Here is an 18,266-nt window from a genome sequence, read left to right on the forward strand (position 1 = left end):
GGTGGAAGCTGAAAGTGACGACATCGCCGTCCACGCCACCGGTGTGCTCACAAGCCTTGTTAGCCACAACATGAAGGCCCAGTTAGCGTCGGCAACCTGGGACGACCTAGAACTAAGGCAAGTCATAAAAGCCCTAGAAGAAGGAAATTCAGTTGTTGGAGAGCTTGCACCGCTTTCCTCGGAACTTACGTGCATCGACGGCGTGCTACTGCGAGGCAGCAGGGTGGCTATACCAAAAAGTCTCCGTAAAGAGATGTTGCACCGACTGCATAAAGGGCATTTAGGATTAAACAAAAGCCTAGCGCGAGCAAGGCTATTAATGTACTGGCCCCAAATGAACGCGGACATCAAGGCACTTGTCAGCCAATGTTCCACATGTTGTCATTTTGCTTATAGGCAACCATCGGAACGTTTAATGCTTAGACGAGTCCCGGACCAACCCTGGCAGTGAATCGGTGTAGACCTTTTCGAGTATGGCAGCAAGCATTATCTGGTGGCGTACTGTGCCTACTCAAACTACCCAGAAGTCGAGTTTCTGCCGCTAACAACCTGCCGAATTGTAGTGGATAAGCTATCCGCTATGTTTGCGCGGCATGGAATTCCTATAGAAGTTTGCACCGACGGTGGACCCCAGTTTACGTCTCACGAATTTGCATCTTCAGAGCTAAATGTGACTTCATCCACACTATTTCCAGCCCAAGGTTCCCGCAGTCCAACGGGTTGGCGGAAAAGGGAGTCCAGGTCGTCAAGCGACTGCTAAAGAAAACTCAGCACCTGAACGAGGACTTCTGGGTTGGACTACTTAAGGGGGGACGCGGGCTTTGAAAACCGGAAAATCGCGAAAAAGTAGATTTTTAGAAAACCTTACTTTTCGGTTCTATATCTCATAAACTACCTTCTCTGTAATTATCAGCACCAAATACAACGGGGAAATATTTAAAAACAATTATTTACGAGGCCTGAATAGCATCCAAGTGACGGTCAAACGTCAAAATCAACCCCAACTTTGCGCGCTCGCCATTTTCGACGCGTTGGGCCGACGGCCGCCATCTTAGTCTTGTTTTGAACGTGAATTCTTTCTCTTTTTTTTGCCAGCTCCCAAAATGGCGTCGGCTGCCTAGTTACGGCGTGGTCGCCGTTCTTCCATGTCGCAATCGCAAGAACGCGATTGGACAGAGCGCGCGCTCGAGGAGCGTGCGGGGGAGCGCGCGACTGCTATTGGCTGGGACGCGATTTCTCCGCGCGCGGAGCGCTCTCCTTCTCCGTTTCTCCTGCTGTTGCCGCTTGCGTCGTCTGCTTTTGGTAGTGGTCTGCTTGCACGCGCTCTTGCTTTGTCAGCTCCACTTCGTTTTTCGCCATCTTTACGATCGTTTTCCGAACTTTCTTTGAGTAGTTTCGTGTAGCGTGCCCGTCTGTTTCGTGGTCGCACACGATGCGGGGTTTGAAGTACAAGACGGTGCACGCGTTTGGCGCGCGGAAGCGGTCCATGAAGTTAGTGCGGATGGCGAAGTTGGAAGTTTCTGCACGGCGTGCCGTCAATGATGATCGCGTCAACACTTTCAGTGATGGATTTTCTGTGCCATCGGCTGTCGTCGAGGAAGAACGCATCGTCCCGCTCACGCCTGGAGTACCGAGCATGCCGACCGTTGTGGTTCCTCCCGAGATCGCGGGTCCCAGCGCCCGTCTTCCGCCTGCCGCGACAAGTAGGAGCGCGTCTTCTAGCACCCATCTGCGGACGCATTTCCTGACACGTGAGGAGATCGAAGCAGAAGCTAGACATTGTGATATTGCTCAAGCCGAACTTGGAGCTATGCCAGCAAACTGCACTGCATGAAGCGGTGTTGAGGTTCAACGCCGGCTGCTACAAGGCAACTGCAGAAATATCGGTTGCAGCGGGACTTCAGCCGACCCATCTGGCCCTCCAACGAGCTGTCGAGAAAGATGCCCTACGTCTGCATAAGGCCAGCAAACGACATCAAGAGAATTTGGAAAGGCGGAACAAGAAGAAAGGGCGCAAGAACACTTCTGACTATTCTGCAGGGTCATTCTAAAGCTGAAAATCTGCGTGCAACTTTCAAGTGCTGTTTTCTCAGAATGGATTTTTTCACTGTCGTGGCTGCTTGTCCCAGCGATATCTCAGGAACTGATGAATGGATTTTTGTGCTGTCTTTTTTATTCTGTTCTCTAATAACTTTGTGAGGGCATAACAGAGCCCTTTTTTTAGGAAACTGTACTAAAAATTTATAATAAAAAAATGAAATTTGGTGAATGTGGGTTTCATTGACTACACAAAATTCAAAGTTGCGTTAAAATTTTTCAACAAATTAATTTAAAAAAAGGGCTCTGTTATGCCCTGGGGAATGTATCCAGGGGTCATCATAACAAATATTACGCCACTACTACCTTTTTCAAATTCTCCAGACCTGGGATAAGGAATGCATATGGACGATTTTGATAAATATTTGTAACTTGAGAAATAATATGCACAGCTCCATGAAACTTTGCAGTTACTCTTATGTCTGTGCTATAAACACATTCTGTAAATTTCGTTCAGATATCTCTAGAAATAAGAAATTTCATATTTATTCCCCACCTCCTCCCTTAAAGCCTCTGGCTGAAAAAAGAAAAGGGAACATTAATGCCCCAAGCATCCAATTTATCTACAACTTACGAATGTTTTACAAACCCTAGGCGATTTAGCCTGATGTCAGAAAACTAGCCAATGAATATTTTGCTACAGAGTCATATATATTTTTAATAAAGTAAAAAAACGCAACTGCTCAAAACCAAAACAGAAACTAGACGTGGGAGGAAGAAGAAATATAGAGAAAAAACATTGCCAAGTCACGTGGCTGTGCAACTTTCTTTACAGCGGAGTTGTTAAGGGCTAGGTTCCCGAGGATCGTGTCCGGTACAAAACACTTGTCGACAAAAACGCCTCTCGAGAGCTACCACCATCTATAAGCGACGGCGGCAAACATACAACCAGTATGGTTGCCGCCGTCGCTCGTAGATGGCGCCAACCTTTCCAGCTATCATAGAAGAATGGGTAGTTGGGCGGAGCGTTGGTGAGAATTCATCGAAGGAAACAGCGCGAAAAACCGACGACAACCAAGAAGAAGCACACGCAACGAGCGCAGCGCTCGTCACGTGTGTTTCTTCGTCCTCGTCTGTTTTGCGCGCTCTTTCCTACGCTTTTATCAGTCTCGGTTCAGACTTAGGATGGGCCGGCCGTGCACCCTTTCGGGGAAAGAAGATTGGCTGCGGAAGGAGCGGCGACAAACACAGCATCGCGAATGGGTCCGTAACTGTTGCAAAGCCGCTGTCGCCTCAACTTCCACTGCGTCGAGCGCTTCAGATTCCCTTGCCAAAGAAGAGCACATCGCTTGCCTGGAAAGCCGCCGTCGAGAACAGAACCAGCAATGCAAAGGGCGCCGGTGGGCCAACGCCCCGGACGACGATCGTGCACGGAGGCCAAGCGCAAGCGCAAGGCCCGGCGATGACTGCACTCCACGCCGACTGAACAGTTCTCGAGCGCGACGACGATGTTCCAGAGGGAGTTCGTGGATTACCCGGCTGGCGTCACGTGTGCCGTGTGTGATCGACTGTGGGTCGCTGGAGACGTATCCACGATCGGTGGCGTGTCGGACAAGAAGAAGCGGGAAACGGGCGCGTGCGTGTTGCGACAGTGTATCGAATACAGCTCCGCTGGTCTTCCTTCTTCACGATAGTGGAAAGGCTGGACGTTTTTTCTTTTTAATAAACATACTTGCAGCTTTTTAAAAGCCACAAAAAAATGGGTATCATATTCTTTTTCTATTTTTAATATGGAGTGTGTGCCTTAGATAACCCGTGATTTTGATTATATTTGGTATGTGTGAAACCATAGAAAACAGCACATGACCACGGAGAAGAGAGTGAGCACGACTCAAACCGGCCAGTTCTCAATCGGTGGTTTTCGGGCGGAAAGAAAACAAATTTTATGATGCTTTGAAAAACGTTTTTTCTATCTGGACCAATTTTAATGGGTAGAGTCTTAAATTCCTATAAGGACGCTGGTCGTTATATGCGGTATTATTATAAGTGGGTTTGACTGTAATGTCCGCTTGAAAGCTACAAAACACGAGCCACGTCGTGGTCAAAGTGCTCCACAGAACCAAAAAAAGACGAAGGCCCCTCACCAGGTCAGCGTTTGCCTGCAGCAGGAGATCGGCGACGTCCGTGTGACCGTTTTCGCAGGCGTACGTGAGGGCGGTGTCCCCCGTCGCCGTCTTCGCATTCACGTTGGCCCCTGCACCAATAGAGAGCGCGTGAGCTCCGTCCCGACAGGCCACTGGATAGCCTCTGCAAACTGCCACTTCCAAAAATGCGCTCGCTTCGCAGTAAATAAGCTCCGTCACATGTTCGAGGCCATTACAAGTTCGCCGAGTCCACAACTCGGTAAACTTGTAAAGGTTCACCGAAACCAGCCTGTCATGGTGGTTCCTGGCGAATAGAGCAAATTAAAAAAAGAGGACAAGACAGGAGAAAAGCGAGCGTGAGTTGGGGGTGGCGGGTTGAAGATTTTGTGCGGTCGGTGACCTCCAACGACCTCCGTTGGGATGCCCAGGCCCCGTAAGGTTTGACATTGCCACCTCTCCCGTAGTCAAGGTGCCGACCCGCCCGAGGTCGACTTGACCGCACGGAAGGCGACCGGCGACAACAACCGCAGCTTTACCAAGTGCCAACGAATTCGTCATGCTCCAGCTACCCAACTGCCTGACAACTATCAATCTGCGAGGGTCGTCATCACTCGCAAATTGGCTAGTCCAACCACAAGATCAACGGTCATCTAAGATGACTCTTAACCGTAAACCCATAAGCTCCAGCAAGCTTTAATGCACTCTGGAATTGGATCACCCTCGAGCTGCAATTATTTTGAATGCCTAATATGTGCCATAGAGCCCGTGTATATACTACCCTACTCTCTTTCATTGCTCAGTGGAACCCTCCCTGGTGTACTCAGGTGTCTCGTGCAATTACATCTAAAATCTCGAACAACATCGCACAACCCGCAAGAAACTTCCGCTTCTAAACCTCGCCGACTGCAAGCGGTGACCTCACCCTGGGAGATGAGGTAGCGCAGCAGTTCCAGGTGGCCCTCCTGTGCGGCCTCCATGAGTGGGGTGCTGGCCCCCAGCTCCAGGTGCGCCCCGGCCTTGAGCAGGAAGTCGGACACCTCCAGGAAGCCCCCGCAGCAGGCCAGCGTCAGGGCAGTCTCCTGGGTCTCCTCCGTCTGGGCGTTGATGTCCGCACCTGGGGAGGACAGCGGGTACGCTAAGACATAGGTCCTCAAACTGCGTTTCTTGGAGAGTTTCTCCGAGTACTCTCACGGGTTCCCCAAGCCTCTAAGTTCCTTCGACCATCCTTGCTTCTAAGTGAATTGGTTTTCTAGTTTAAGCACTATTTTAAAAGACCTTAGCCACCTACTAATGCACAACTATGAAGCCTACAAGGTATGTAGGCTTCTCCACAATTTCAGAAATAGAACTTCTGGAAAGTGTAGACGTAGTAATAATCCAGATGGGGTGTTCAAGCTCATATTGTCCGGGGGTATACACGTGACACACACTCGCCTCACCTGCGCAAGAGACTAAAAGTCGAGTCACCGAAATTAAGTGTCAACAAACGCAAGCACACGGTTACACCCGTCTGAAATCTCCACTTAGAAAACCCAACGTCGCAGATGCTAGGATGTGCACCGTCGTACCTTCCAACCTAGCAACATAAAAATTCAAGAGACCACCGGGCAAAGGGGGGGGGGGGGGGGGGGGGGGGGGGGGGTAAATTTTTTTTTGTTTTAGTTTCACAGGAAATTTTTTGAAGAGGCATTCTGTGCGGATTACACATTCTTCGCGGTTGTTTTGGACGAAACTGCCAATGGTGCCCTGCCTTTCTGCAGCACATATATAGTAGGGAGTTGTGGAATAACGTACGCAATTTTAGCGCATGCTAGCACTAAATTTAGCGCTTACCTTAGTGCACGCAACGCGAAGGGGTTATAGAAAAGCGTTTCTCCACCGCAACACAAAAGCCCATGCATCTGGGGCTTGCGACACCACCAAAATACGGTCAGAATTTTTATTTCACACACGAAATGCTCTAGCTTGAGAAGTAATAAGTGTTTGGTCCAGAGTAACATTTTAGATTTGTTTAAACATAAGAATGCGACGCGAGCAGTTGACCTGTCGTGTCCGCTTGCAAAGCCTCGGCAAGAGGCGTCTAGCCGTACTGACCTTCGCACATCATACCTTCGCCAAGAAATGTTTGCACGTCACAAGCGTCAAGTTGCCGGTGATCGTTGCCGAACCGACTGCAATGTCGTTCCGTATTGAAAATCGCAGACGCAAGGATGCCGCTGACGTCGCACTCACGACGCCGCCAAAGAGGCCGCAGACATGGTCCTAGGAGCTGCCTTTTTTTGAACTGTGCTCGTTTTGGCTTTGGCCAACTTCTCATCAAGAACCCTCCTTGCAAAACAGTAAAGGCTCTTTGCGTACGCACGCAATTTCCGAACAAACAGAGTACGCTAAAATGGCGCACGCAAAGTGCAAAACGTGGATAGCGTTCGGCACATCCGCAGTGGCGACGAGCTATTTTTTTATTCTTTGCATACGCAAAGCTTTAGGATGCGCCATTCTTACCCTAGTTCTGATGCTTTTGCGACGCGATATGTATCTCGATGTCGGCCTTGCCGCCGTGCGAAATGCTCACATCACAGACGCACGTGGTACAGAATTCATACTTGTCACCTTTCCTTGAAGTGACAAAGCACGGAAACTGTCGGGTATGATCTCAGAAATACTTGCATACTTCTTATTGGCTTCTGAAAGCGCCTTTGATCGTTCAACTAAACTCGGGGAAACACAACAAGTAGTTCGGCGTCCTGCACTTCACTCGACGACCTGACACAGTCAGATAAAGCATAACGCACCCACGACCATATTGGCCGTGTTCCAAAATGAGCTCAAACTTACTCCAGAGTAGAGGTTTTGTACCTTGGCGTTTGAAAATCTACCCTCATTTTACGCTGCTGCTGCAACTGAGTTGTCATGTGGTAACCCGCCAGAATAGGGGGTATTCACTGGACGGCCATATTTGAGGTAACTGCTCACAGCGCATGCCCGGAAAGAGTTTCCGGTCAGCTCTCGGGCAACCGCAAGAGAAGAGGGGAAGAAGAAATCCTCTTATCACCGGGACTCTCCTTTGTGGGTCCCAGGCTTCCCCAAACGTCGCTATTCTCCCTCTAGAAGATTATAGAAGATTAACTTGCCTCTCAAAATTCGTACAAAAGCATCTTTCCCCTCTCTCTCTTCCCCCGTGGTCAGGAAGCAGCAGCGAGCTCAGCTATGACGGCCAGTGAATACTCCCTATAACCTAAATCTACACTCGGGTAACTTGCAGTAAAATGTGCATAAATATAATTTAAAAAAATATATTATTACAGCGTTTATTTTTGGGAGATTTTGAGGTTGTGTTTGAACAATCGGGAGATGTGATCAAAATTTAGGAGGCTCCCGGACAATTTGGGAGAGTTGGCAGGTATGCATTAGTGATGGACCGAATCTGCCGAACTTCAGATTCGGCAAAGTTTGGCATATGCCGAACTTTTGAAGGAAAGTTCGGCAAAGATTTGGCGAAAATTCGGCAAATGTCTGCGCACGCCCGAGAACGCGACGGGGCCATGAATAGCAAATGGACGCCGTGCGGTTGTGTAGTTACCATCGTACAGTGCAGAATAACCAGCGGCTACGGCAAGGCGTGGGAGTAGGCAACACGGTAATTGCGTTTGTGAGCCTTCGCAAGTGTGGTGCTCTTCCAATATTTTTTGCCTCAAGAACAGAACAGTGACCAGTAATTTTAGCAGTCCACTGCGCAAGTGACAGGTCATGCAGTACTTTCTGGATGACGCAATTTTTCTTTGACCTTTTTCTAATGCAACGAGGTAGTTAAAGCATTGACCCACAATTACTTTAAAGCACTCCTTGCAATTATAACACTCCTGTTTTCGGCTTACAAGAAGTATGTGCCAAAACAGAATAATACTGCTTTTTAATTAACGTTATTTCGCGGTTATCATGTATCTACATAAAACTAAACACACAACCACTGTGCTCGACGTTGCATATCCGACATTCCTAACTCTTCGCACCTTCCTAAACGTTCATCTGTGTCCTACCACCAGAAACCGGCATTTTAAAGGTTAAAAACTAGACGTTGCGAATATGAGATGCACACTTTCATGCAAAGCTTACGTCAAGTGACTCAAATCGCAAAACCTGCGTATTAACAATATTGTTATTTTCTCTGGTGAAGGCACAGTAACCGGTGCATCAATTTCGCGCATGAAACGGTGACTCCCAGAGAAAGTAAAAACGCAGTGTTATTGCCTTTGTATTTACACCCCACACACTTGCAGGCTTGCACCGATGAGGCCTCCAAACCGAAACTCTCGCAGCGCGATTCGTTACTGTGCTCGCTGCTACCCAATGTTGCTACTACCCAACCTCGTTGTCACACCACTTCTGCAAGAGATCACTAAAATTGCCAGTAAACACAGAAAAACAACACCGATACCATTATCTTGTAGAATATCATCTTATTTAGTAATAACTGTGCCAATATGCATTACATGTTGCATTTAAGTTAAGAAAAATACAGATTAAAACCTTTTTTGCCAGAAAAAACTAATTATCAAAGCAAATCTGGTAACAATGTATTTTTGCCGAATCTTTGCCGAATTTTCAGAAAAGTTCGGCAAAAGTTCGGCTTTGCTGAATCACAAGATTCGGCGCCGAACTTTCGATTCGGCAAAAGTTAGGCCCATCACTAGTATGCACCATGTTCCCGGGGGATTTATCGAAAGGTCCGTCGGGCGACGGCTCGCGCCGTCTTCCGTCGTCGGAAACAGGCTAACGGGAAGAGGATATCCAGCTCTCCAAAGGGCGCTTGCCAGCACCGGCACCCTTCGGCAAGCCCTAGTGGGAGAAAGGTAGGGGGTGTCCTCACCTTGGGAGAGCAGCAGGGCCACCATCTCCTCGTGGCCCTCCCGGGCCGCCTCCATCAGCGGGGTGTAGCCTTCGTCGTTCACCTCCTCAATGTTGGCCCCCCCGCTCCAGCAGCAGCATGGCTAGCTCCACGTGGCCCCCGCACGCCGCCAGCGTCAGGGGCGACTCAAAGCTGTCCGTCGGCATGTTCACCTGCATGCAGGGGGGGCTCCGCTGAGTGGGGACGTCCTCCTTGCCGAGTGCGGCGCCCAGAATGCCCCTTCAACCGGCATGTTCGGCGTCCTACGCTGCCTGGGCGTCAAAAATGGTCCTGAAGTAGCGACAGACAACGTCAAAAGAGCTGCCGTATCGTGTCATCGGATGTCGCCATCCCGACGTTTGGTCATAAAAGATGAGCAAATGCGAGCGTTGCTGCCGTTACCGGAGTTTACGTGGAATAGAAGTCATATGGGCTCGATGACACTGGCAAAGACCGCGGAGCACAGAGTGCTTCGTGTTTTGTTCGTGCTAGGCTTTTCTACCTAGTTATTATTATTTACTTATTTTTAGACATCTCACCCAAAGGCGAATATAGACATTGTGCAATGAAAATGGGCGTCAATTTTGGGGTGCTTCCATGCGACGCATTTCCAGCTCAAAATTTCCAACGCCATCTGAATATGCCCGTAGATAGCGGTGTTCCGCAATTGCACTGGCAGCATTTCTCTGCGTGTCTTCAGCTATGCGTACTCAATGAACCACTCAAAAGTCTCTAACTGCAACGATCTCCGAAATAACAATGTTCAATGAAATATATCACCTAAAACTTGCGGCCGTGTCATATAAGCAGCCTACACAGTTTTCTTTATTTCATTTATTATTATTTTATTTTATCTATTATATTTTGTGATTTTTATTTTCTTTTACTGTTTTATTTTAGAATATATTTATTTGAATATTCAATTTTATTTTGTTTTATTTGTATTGTTTATAGTATATTTAATTGTTGCATTCGTGTATTTTAATTATTTTATTCATTTTTCTTTGGACTGACTTTTTTTTTCATTTGTTTCGTTCGGTTTCTTATGTATCGTTTACTTAGTATAAGTTTACCTCATGTTTAAATATTTGTTTCGCTCAATTGATTCCGTGACTAACAAATAAATGTGTTCCATTTCATACTTCTGTTTCATACTATACATAAATCTGTTATATTCAATACATGCATTTTATTTCACTAGACTTGGCACGCAGACACTGTCACGCCTAAAACTTCCAACCGTGTCTTTTTTTAATTTTTTGATTTGCATCTTAAACTTGTTGCCTTTGTTGGCACGCTTGCATTCAAATAAAAAAAATTTATCCTTCCAGACCAGCTGTGCTCGCATAACTCGGAGACTCCAGCATTCCTCAGAGGCAGAGGTGTGCCCACCTGTGCCCCCGAGTCCAGCAGGAGGCGCGCCACCTCCACGTGCCCGTCCATGGATGCCTCCATGAGGGCGGTGTGCATCTCGTCCGTCTTGTGCTCCTGGTCCGCACCGGCCTGGAGCAGGAACCGGACCATCTCCAGGTGACCTGCGAGACAAGAGCAGGTGCTGAGCACTTCTCGGGTGCCCGCGTCGTGTATGGCGCACGCCACGAGCGCCGACACCGCGGTGCCTTGGACGGCGCCTCCGACCTGCATTTGCTGCGTCCAAACAAGTGGTCCCTCCATTTCCGCTTGAGTCGGCCGGCCGAGAACCAACTGTCCAAACACACGCTCAAATTTTCTGAAGATTAGGCCAAAGATTTGAGTGGACGCTGCTTTCATTTTTGATAAGTTCCTTTGTACTGCATCGACTGAAACGTAGGCTTAAACCTATCCAACAACTACCTCGTGCTTTCGATGAAGTGCTGCTCGGCGAGCGCCTTCTCCCGAGCAAAGACGTACATGCCTGGATTGACCCTTCGAGTGAAACGCCCGAGTATACTCATTCTCGTGTGGTTTCAGCCTCAGTTTCCTTCCTCCACCTGCCGACTGGGCCGTCAGCGTCTTTACGTGCAGCGGCACGTACGAGGAAGCAATGAAAACAATGTATTTTTATATCTTGTCTCGCCTTTTATTGGCACACAATTTTTTTTTTTTTTTTGTCTAGGCGATTTTTGTTTTGGCATGCTCCTTCGTAGTTGGGAAACCGCGAATCTTTGTCGTTCAGCTTAGTGCTTCCTGACGACCACAGAGATCTAAAAATTACTAACAAACTCCCTATTTGATGACTGAAAACAACGGAGTTCCTGATCCGAGTAAACGAAGGCCAAGTAAGGTCACCCAAAAGAGTGGGGCGGTAAACGTGCACTGCGCCCGTAGTGTGTCCCAAAAAGTAAAATACGAGAAATATGTCCCAGGTAGGTGGCACGCGTACATCAATTTACTTTTTGCCCATAAAATAGCGAGTCTTCGATAAATAAATATTTTTCTCGTAGCACACTATGTTACCGAGACCAAAATCTATTTGACACGTGGGGAAAAAACGCCCGGCACTCTAAAGTTAAAACGTGGTACAAATTCACTTTCAGTTCTCGCCCACGTCGTGATACAACTCGCCGAGTCCAACAACGAGCCTAATAATTATCGAGGTATGCCTAGTTGTACCCTACATCGCAGCGTTTGCTCCAATATACACCGGCCACCATACTGGTGAGCTGGCCGAGAATGACAAGGTGAATTCGAATATAACCCGGCCCTAGTTTTTGAAGAACTGGAAGGGAATTCCTACAAACAGTAATTTCACTTCTTCACTAGTCACTCCAGCTAGTGATGGAAAACTATCAACAAATTGACTATGGAATGTATATATGACTTTACGAGTTGTCCGTCGATAGGTTTATGCTAATTGAATATCTATAGTTAGTACTACTGATAGTTTCACGATATAGTCGAGCCCGGTTATATCACACTCGGGTATTTCGAATTATTGTTTATATCGAACAGTTCAAACATCCCCTTGAAGGTCACATGTAATAGTATAGAAGAGTTGTCTTTTTGTAACCAATTCCCATGGAACACTCAATATAGCAAGCAAAGCCTGGCTGCCCGTTGCTTTTCCCACGATACGACTGCACGGGTGGCGAGCGCATCCCTTGCGTTGCGTGGCTGGCAGACCGCCAAGCCAGCATACATGTGGGAAGGTACCACAGTGCAGCAAAAGAACAGTTGTAAAAAAGGAGACGCAATGAAACGTAAAAAAAAAAAAAAAGGATGGCAAAAGCAAGGGGAAGAGCTTGCACACGCAAAGCGAGAGCAGAAAGTGCTTGCTGTTGGAACACTGCAGATGCTGCGCGACTCCCTAGCCCCAAAATAAAATACGCAAAAAAGAGTCTTCGGCAAGTCGAGTGTGTCGACAACAAGACAACGGTGGTTGTGCAATCCCACTTTAAACCCCTTATCTTTGTTTACCTTTTTCTTTTGCCGTTATTACTTTGCCCCCCCCCCCCCCCCCCCCTTTTTTTGCCTTTTTTTCTAATCTAGTGAGCTTTCTTTCTTGTTGCATGGTTAACTTTGTTCTTAGATCGAGTTATTTTTTTATGAATTTGCTTTTAATTTTTTTTTTTTCTTTTTAATTATTTTTGTGTTTTGTTGCTTATGCTGTGTTTAGGTCGCAGCCAGGTGCGCTTGTAAGCGCAGCGGTGTTTGCAGTCTCTGCCAACTACACCTACTATATGTTTCGCGGCTCTTGGATGCTCTATTTGGTAAGCTCCCACTTGTCGCAACCTTCGGTATTAGCCGAGATGCCAGGAAATATCAACTCTAGCTTAATTTAACAAATTTTAGTATATCAAACTACTGATATATCAAACTATTTTCCGATCCCCTTTGAATTCGACATATCCGGGTTCGACAAATCGACTACCGACGTGCTACTGAAAAGTTCTTAGACAGCCGACTATTGATGATACCGTCGACAGTTCTTTGCCATTGACAATTAGATTCGGCTTCGACCATGGACGGCATCGACACATTTGCACCAGCGTCAACGATGCTCGTCCGGCGCCCCCTTACCTTTGTAGCAGGCGAGGGTGAGCGCCGACTCCTTGAACTCGTTGGAGTGGGTGTTGATGGAGGCGCCCTGTTCCACCAGCACCCGGGCGGTGCTCACGTGTCCCGCCGAGGCCGCCTCCATCAGCGGGGTGTGGCCGTTCTCGTTGTGGTCCTCCAGGTTGGCCCCCGCGTGCACCAGGGCCCGAGCCACCCCCTCGTGGCCCCCGAGGCAGGCAAACATCAGGGGGGTGTGGCCTGTGCAAGACGGGGTTCCTGGGATGAGCCTCGGGGGAACTTGGGATGGAGGGGCATGGAGGCAGACGTCTGCGGTCCCGGGGCGGGACCCAGACTGCCGACGCGGCTCTTTCACCGAACACGAGGTTGGCGACTTGTCTTTTTAGCTTTACTTTGCAAGAAAGCACCAGAATCTGGCCTTTCATGATAGGCAATTCCGTTGCACACGTGAAACGTTCCAGCATCCCAAGCGTTTAGCGATACATTCACGGCACTCTTCATCAGACAGTTGAATGCGTACTTGTGTACACTTGATAGTTGTTCCTAGAATGAAGCGATAATACTGCTAATAGGGCTGAGGAACCTGGCAATCTTCCAGAACTTTCCATACCTTCGAGTTCCTCCTCAACTACCTCACCCCTCCCCACCCAACCCACTGGTCACACAACCTCCCAATTAACGAATCGGCATCTAGCTCCTCGCTCCTTTTCTGCCACCGATCAACCAATCGGTGTCGAGCTTCGCGGCCATGCTTTTATCCAGGCTTCACCTTTATCTGGGCTCCACGAAATGCCGAACGCTTGGCCAAAGGATGTTTCACGTTATACACTGAAGTTGACACGCAACACGTGAAGTTATACACTGAAGTTGACACGCAAGCAAACTGAACGAGCAGGAAGTATCGCCTGCTTTCTTTTCCCACTCGGCCGTAACTCTCTTTCTCATTCTTTCTCTCGGTGCCGCGAAAGTCGGCGCTTACGCTTGGCCATGTTTCACCCCAGTCTTTACACCGTACCTGCGAAGAAAAAAAGACATCACACCGTGGCAAGCCTTCCACGGGCCGCCTCGACCGTTCCTTCGCATGCTGTGTTGCCGCTCGCAAGGCCCCAAAAGCGACCCATCGATTTAACGATTTGAGAGGTTGGAACACCGGAATCGGCACCTGATTGAGAAATCTTTTACGGTCGTCCCCGCTCCGATAGAAAGGGGTTTAAAGCGTTCTGAAAATACGAGACCGAGCCGGGACAAAGAGTAAAACTTTCCTCGACCTTGCATAAAGCCGACTAACGCACAATGCGTTGTGCATTTGCATCAACATGTTTCTGTGTGTTTCAATCTGTCGAGTCTGTTCTGCCCGTTAAGCTTTTTGGTGTAACCTGTTAGGAAATAAGACACAAACACACGACACATTCTGCGTCAATCGGCATTATGCTAAGTATCCAGCTAAGCTATAACTAGAGATAAATAAAAAAAAAACTCAGAAAAACATTTGAAGGTCAAATTTTTGCCCATACGGATTTATTCGATAAACTTCGAATTTAAGAATTTTAACGTAAAAAAGATTTATACAGGCTTGATCACAGTGACAAAGAGCAGGGAGCACAAAATGTGTCCCACACAAACCACAGCCCATGTGTCGTTTATGCTAGACCTTTCACTATTTTAATTACAGTAAACGACTTAATTTTCCTGCAAACCTAATTTCCGCGAATTGCCTACAATTCCCGAAAAATTGGTGCCGCGAACAATTCTGGTTAAAATGCAAACCCCCTCCCCCCCCCCCCCCCCCCCCCCCCAGTGCAATCTATACACCTTTCCAAAAATCGCTCCTAGGCCGCCGCCATGTTGCTGATGCGGCTGGTGCGACTCTCGCGCCCTCTATCAGCTAGAAATTTTCTGCCACTCTCTGGGACTGTGAAGACTCACTCTGCGCAGTTCTCTACCTACGTTTTTGCGGTTTTGCACTAGACGTTTTCTCGCCCCTCTTGAAAGTTTCTACTTAATTTTTTTTTTTATGCGTGCTGCGTACCCTTTCTGTGTTATCTTCCATTGTTAGAAATAAGGCTGGTAAGTGCCTGCCATTCAAGTTTTTCTGCTTCACATTCACGGGAAACGAAGGAGTTGAAGGACGTCAAACGACCCTTGACGCGATTTTGTGAACATTGTTCTCCCCCTTCTTACAGATAATCCGCATAGAATCCTCAGTTCTCTCCAAAAATAGTTGTCCGGGTTGGGGTGGGAAACGGGTCAGTCACGTTTGTTCTTTTGCCTGGGTGCGGTTGTGAAAAAAGGAAGCTCTCCCCAAACCGTGCCCCAAAACGAAGTCATCTCGGATACCGTCCGATCGTCAAGATGTGACTGTCGTCGGCTGTGACTGTGTTATTTGAGATCTTCCTCAAATAAATTCTTTTCGGATAACGCTGCATCGTGTGGCACGTACAATATATTGTACGTGCCACACGGACAGACCAAGCGCAGGCAGAAAACGCATGAAAACTGGTCTTCGAACCTTTTCTGGTTCTTTGGGCACTGCCCCAGTCACAGCGTTTTGACGAGAAGGCAGGTTTTAGTCTGGTTTCTTCCAAAACGACAGGGGAGTGCCCGACCCGCACGATGACTTCCGCCCACAGCCCCAGACCGCAAGTGCGCCCGACGGACCACCACTGCAACGCGACATGAGAGTCGAGTCGGTGGGTAGAACATACCAAAATGCACGGCCGCCGTTTTTGCATTATTTTTAGTATTATTTTTTAAATTTTCACCACCACCTAGTTGAGCTCCAAAAAAAAAAAAATAGACATAAAACTTCTTGCAGAACAATGTTCGCATATCTAGTTTCAGGTATGTACAATTTGAATTAGAGTTTCGCACAGCTTGCCAAATGTGGCGGCCTTTACTGCCGCAGTCTGTATGTGAAGTTTGAGCACCCGGCACGGCTCGAACCTGGGTCAATGTCAGTCAGATGCTATAGCCACTGAGCTAGTAGTGCAGCCAACTTTACTCGATTAAAGTCAGTTGGGAAGCTTCCTAGAATGCAAAAGTGCCGGTGACAGCAGCAGGTTTTGGATGAAAATAATAAATAAATTAAACCCTAAATAATAATTAAAAAGAAAAAAATTTAATTAACATACATAAATCACAAGGAATAATTAAGACTTAAATAGTATGTTTTAGTACATTAATAGTATGTTTTCTTTCAATAAACCTTCAGCTATGAGTATGTCACGTCTTTATCTACTTCTCCGTCCCTGTTTCTTCGGCGCTCCCGTCCCATTACAAGAAATAAAGAAATCACAAATGAAGTCAAAAATAAACAAATAAAACATTAAAATAAATATAATAAAAAAAAATTTTAATCGGGAAAAATAAATAAAAGCTAGACAATAAGAAGACTAATCTAGACAACAAATAGACTAAACTCTTGCACAATTGACACACGGAGTGTGGTTTCATAAAGGCACATTCTGTGCTTCCTGGTTTTTTGTCAGCATGATCAAGCCTGTAGTATCACTTATCATTACGACCTTTCACAACGTTATAAACTTAGAAGCCAGCTCTAAAATGCATTCTGCATTAAAGACAGATAGAACAAAACAGACCATATCACTTCTGTTTGGTCCCAGTGCCTCAATGGATGACTGAAACGGTTCCAGCCAGCATTACTAACATAAAATATAAGTATGTGCAAAGAAAAATACGAGCCCAACACGTTTTAGCAGGGGGGCGTCCACAAAACACCAGGGCACAGTCACGAGGGCAGCCCGTCATGCGCATTGTTTGCGCATCGGGAAAACGCGATCCCACGTACGCGTTGCAAAGCCTCACAGTTGCGTGCCTTCAAATAAACTCCGCGGCAATTACGAATCCAGCACGCTCGAAAGTGGGGGTTGAAAAGAGGGTCACGGAGGGGGGCTGCGGAGACGTTACCCTGTGCGGTCTGGGCGTTGACGTCTGCCCCGTGCTCAATGAGCAGCTTGACAATGTCCACGTGGCCTGCTGTGGCCGCCTCCATCAGGGGGGTCATGTCCTTGAGGCCCCGGTCTTCCACGTTGGCACGCATGGCAAGCAGCAGCTGCGAAGTCAATTTCTATGTTGCTATATCGCTGCTAGGATTACATCGTCTTTTGCAATTGTAGAAAAGCAGTGGCGAGATTTGTACTATCGGTAAATTCGTGCGCTAATGTCATGATCGTCCAAGACAGCGTACTGTATATTTTTCTTTTTTTCATTCACTCTGCCCTGCAAGCCTATCCTGACAAAATAAAAATTAATAAAGCTGGAGCCCAATGAAAACTTTGTCCATTTTCTACTATACCAGTGAGTGACAGTGCGTCCCCCTCTTTTTAGAGGCACCGCAGAAACAGCTGACAACCCGCTGCACTTGTTGCAGTCGTTGCAGGAGTGTGTAAGCACAATGCAGAGCGGTTGCTCCAGTCACAACAAACGCAGACGTGGCTAAAGTGCTCGTTGCAAGTGCCCAAATTACAGTTTGTGCAGTCTGGAGCTTAAAAAGAAACGGCTACAGTTTCACCACCTGCCACTCGAGGAACCACGTCGAAGCGTTTGGTGCAGACTCATCAGTGTGAGGGACCCCAGGGCTAAGGTTATTCGTGTCTGCTCGGAAACATTCCAACAAGGAACCGGAGTCTTCGTCGGAAGACTAATCGCACTTTCCAACAAGCGTACCGGTGTACGGGACCAGTCCCATCTGTCTCTGTAGTGCAACGTATCTAGTTGAATTTCGCTCAGATGCGATGTGTCCATGGCTATCGCGGTGAGGAGAGGTGCCAATTCAGAAAATATGTCGGCGGCATCAGCGCATCAGCGCAGTAAAACCCTGTGGTAAAACCTAACAGCACACCACCAGCTCGCTGCTAATGCTCCCATTCTCCTACAGTTCTGTTGAAAGAACTCCCGTTACGGTGCCAGAGTATATCACAACCGTCTGCATTACGCCGCGGCTTGTTTTGCGGCGAGTTGGAGAGGAAGAAAAACTCAATATTTAATTGATTTTCGTGCAAGTTAATAAATTGAAACGAAAACGAATGCCTATTTGGCGTTCAGCGAACAGTGAGCATTTCATTAATTTTTCGTGAAAGTTAATAAATCGAAACGAAAACGAATGCCTATTTGGCATTCAGCGCACACTGAACATTTAATGTAAACTCTATTTGGCAAAAGTAAAAGAAGTCATTTCATGGTCCCTT

General features: G+C 47.4%; 1 protein-coding gene across 1 annotated transcript in view; it reads right to left on the reverse strand.

Annotated features, from left to right (window-relative positions):
* The window catches only part of LOC8031167 (ankyrin repeat and KH domain-containing protein 1), an 88,930-nt gene that overhangs the window by 53,161 nt on the left and 17,503 nt on the right, over positions 1–18,266 (reverse strand). The window contains 7 exon segments of the mRNA XM_042292621.1: positions 4,182–4,291; positions 5,104–5,295; positions 9,049–9,148; positions 9,150–9,239; positions 10,459–10,601; positions 13,066–13,299; positions 16,987–17,131. Of these exon segments, the coding sequence (XP_042148555.1) occupies positions 4,182–4,291; positions 5,104–5,295; positions 9,049–9,148; positions 9,150–9,239; positions 10,459–10,601; positions 13,066–13,299; positions 16,987–17,131 (1,014 nt within the window).

Source organism: Ixodes scapularis, unplaced genomic scaffold, assembly GCF_016920785.2.
Source record: "Ixodes scapularis isolate PalLabHiFi unplaced genomic scaffold, ASM1692078v2 PGA_scaffold3__209_contigs__length_174095766, whole genome shotgun sequence".
NCBI lineage: Eukaryota > Metazoa > Arthropoda > Arachnida > Ixodida > Ixodidae > Ixodes > Ixodes scapularis.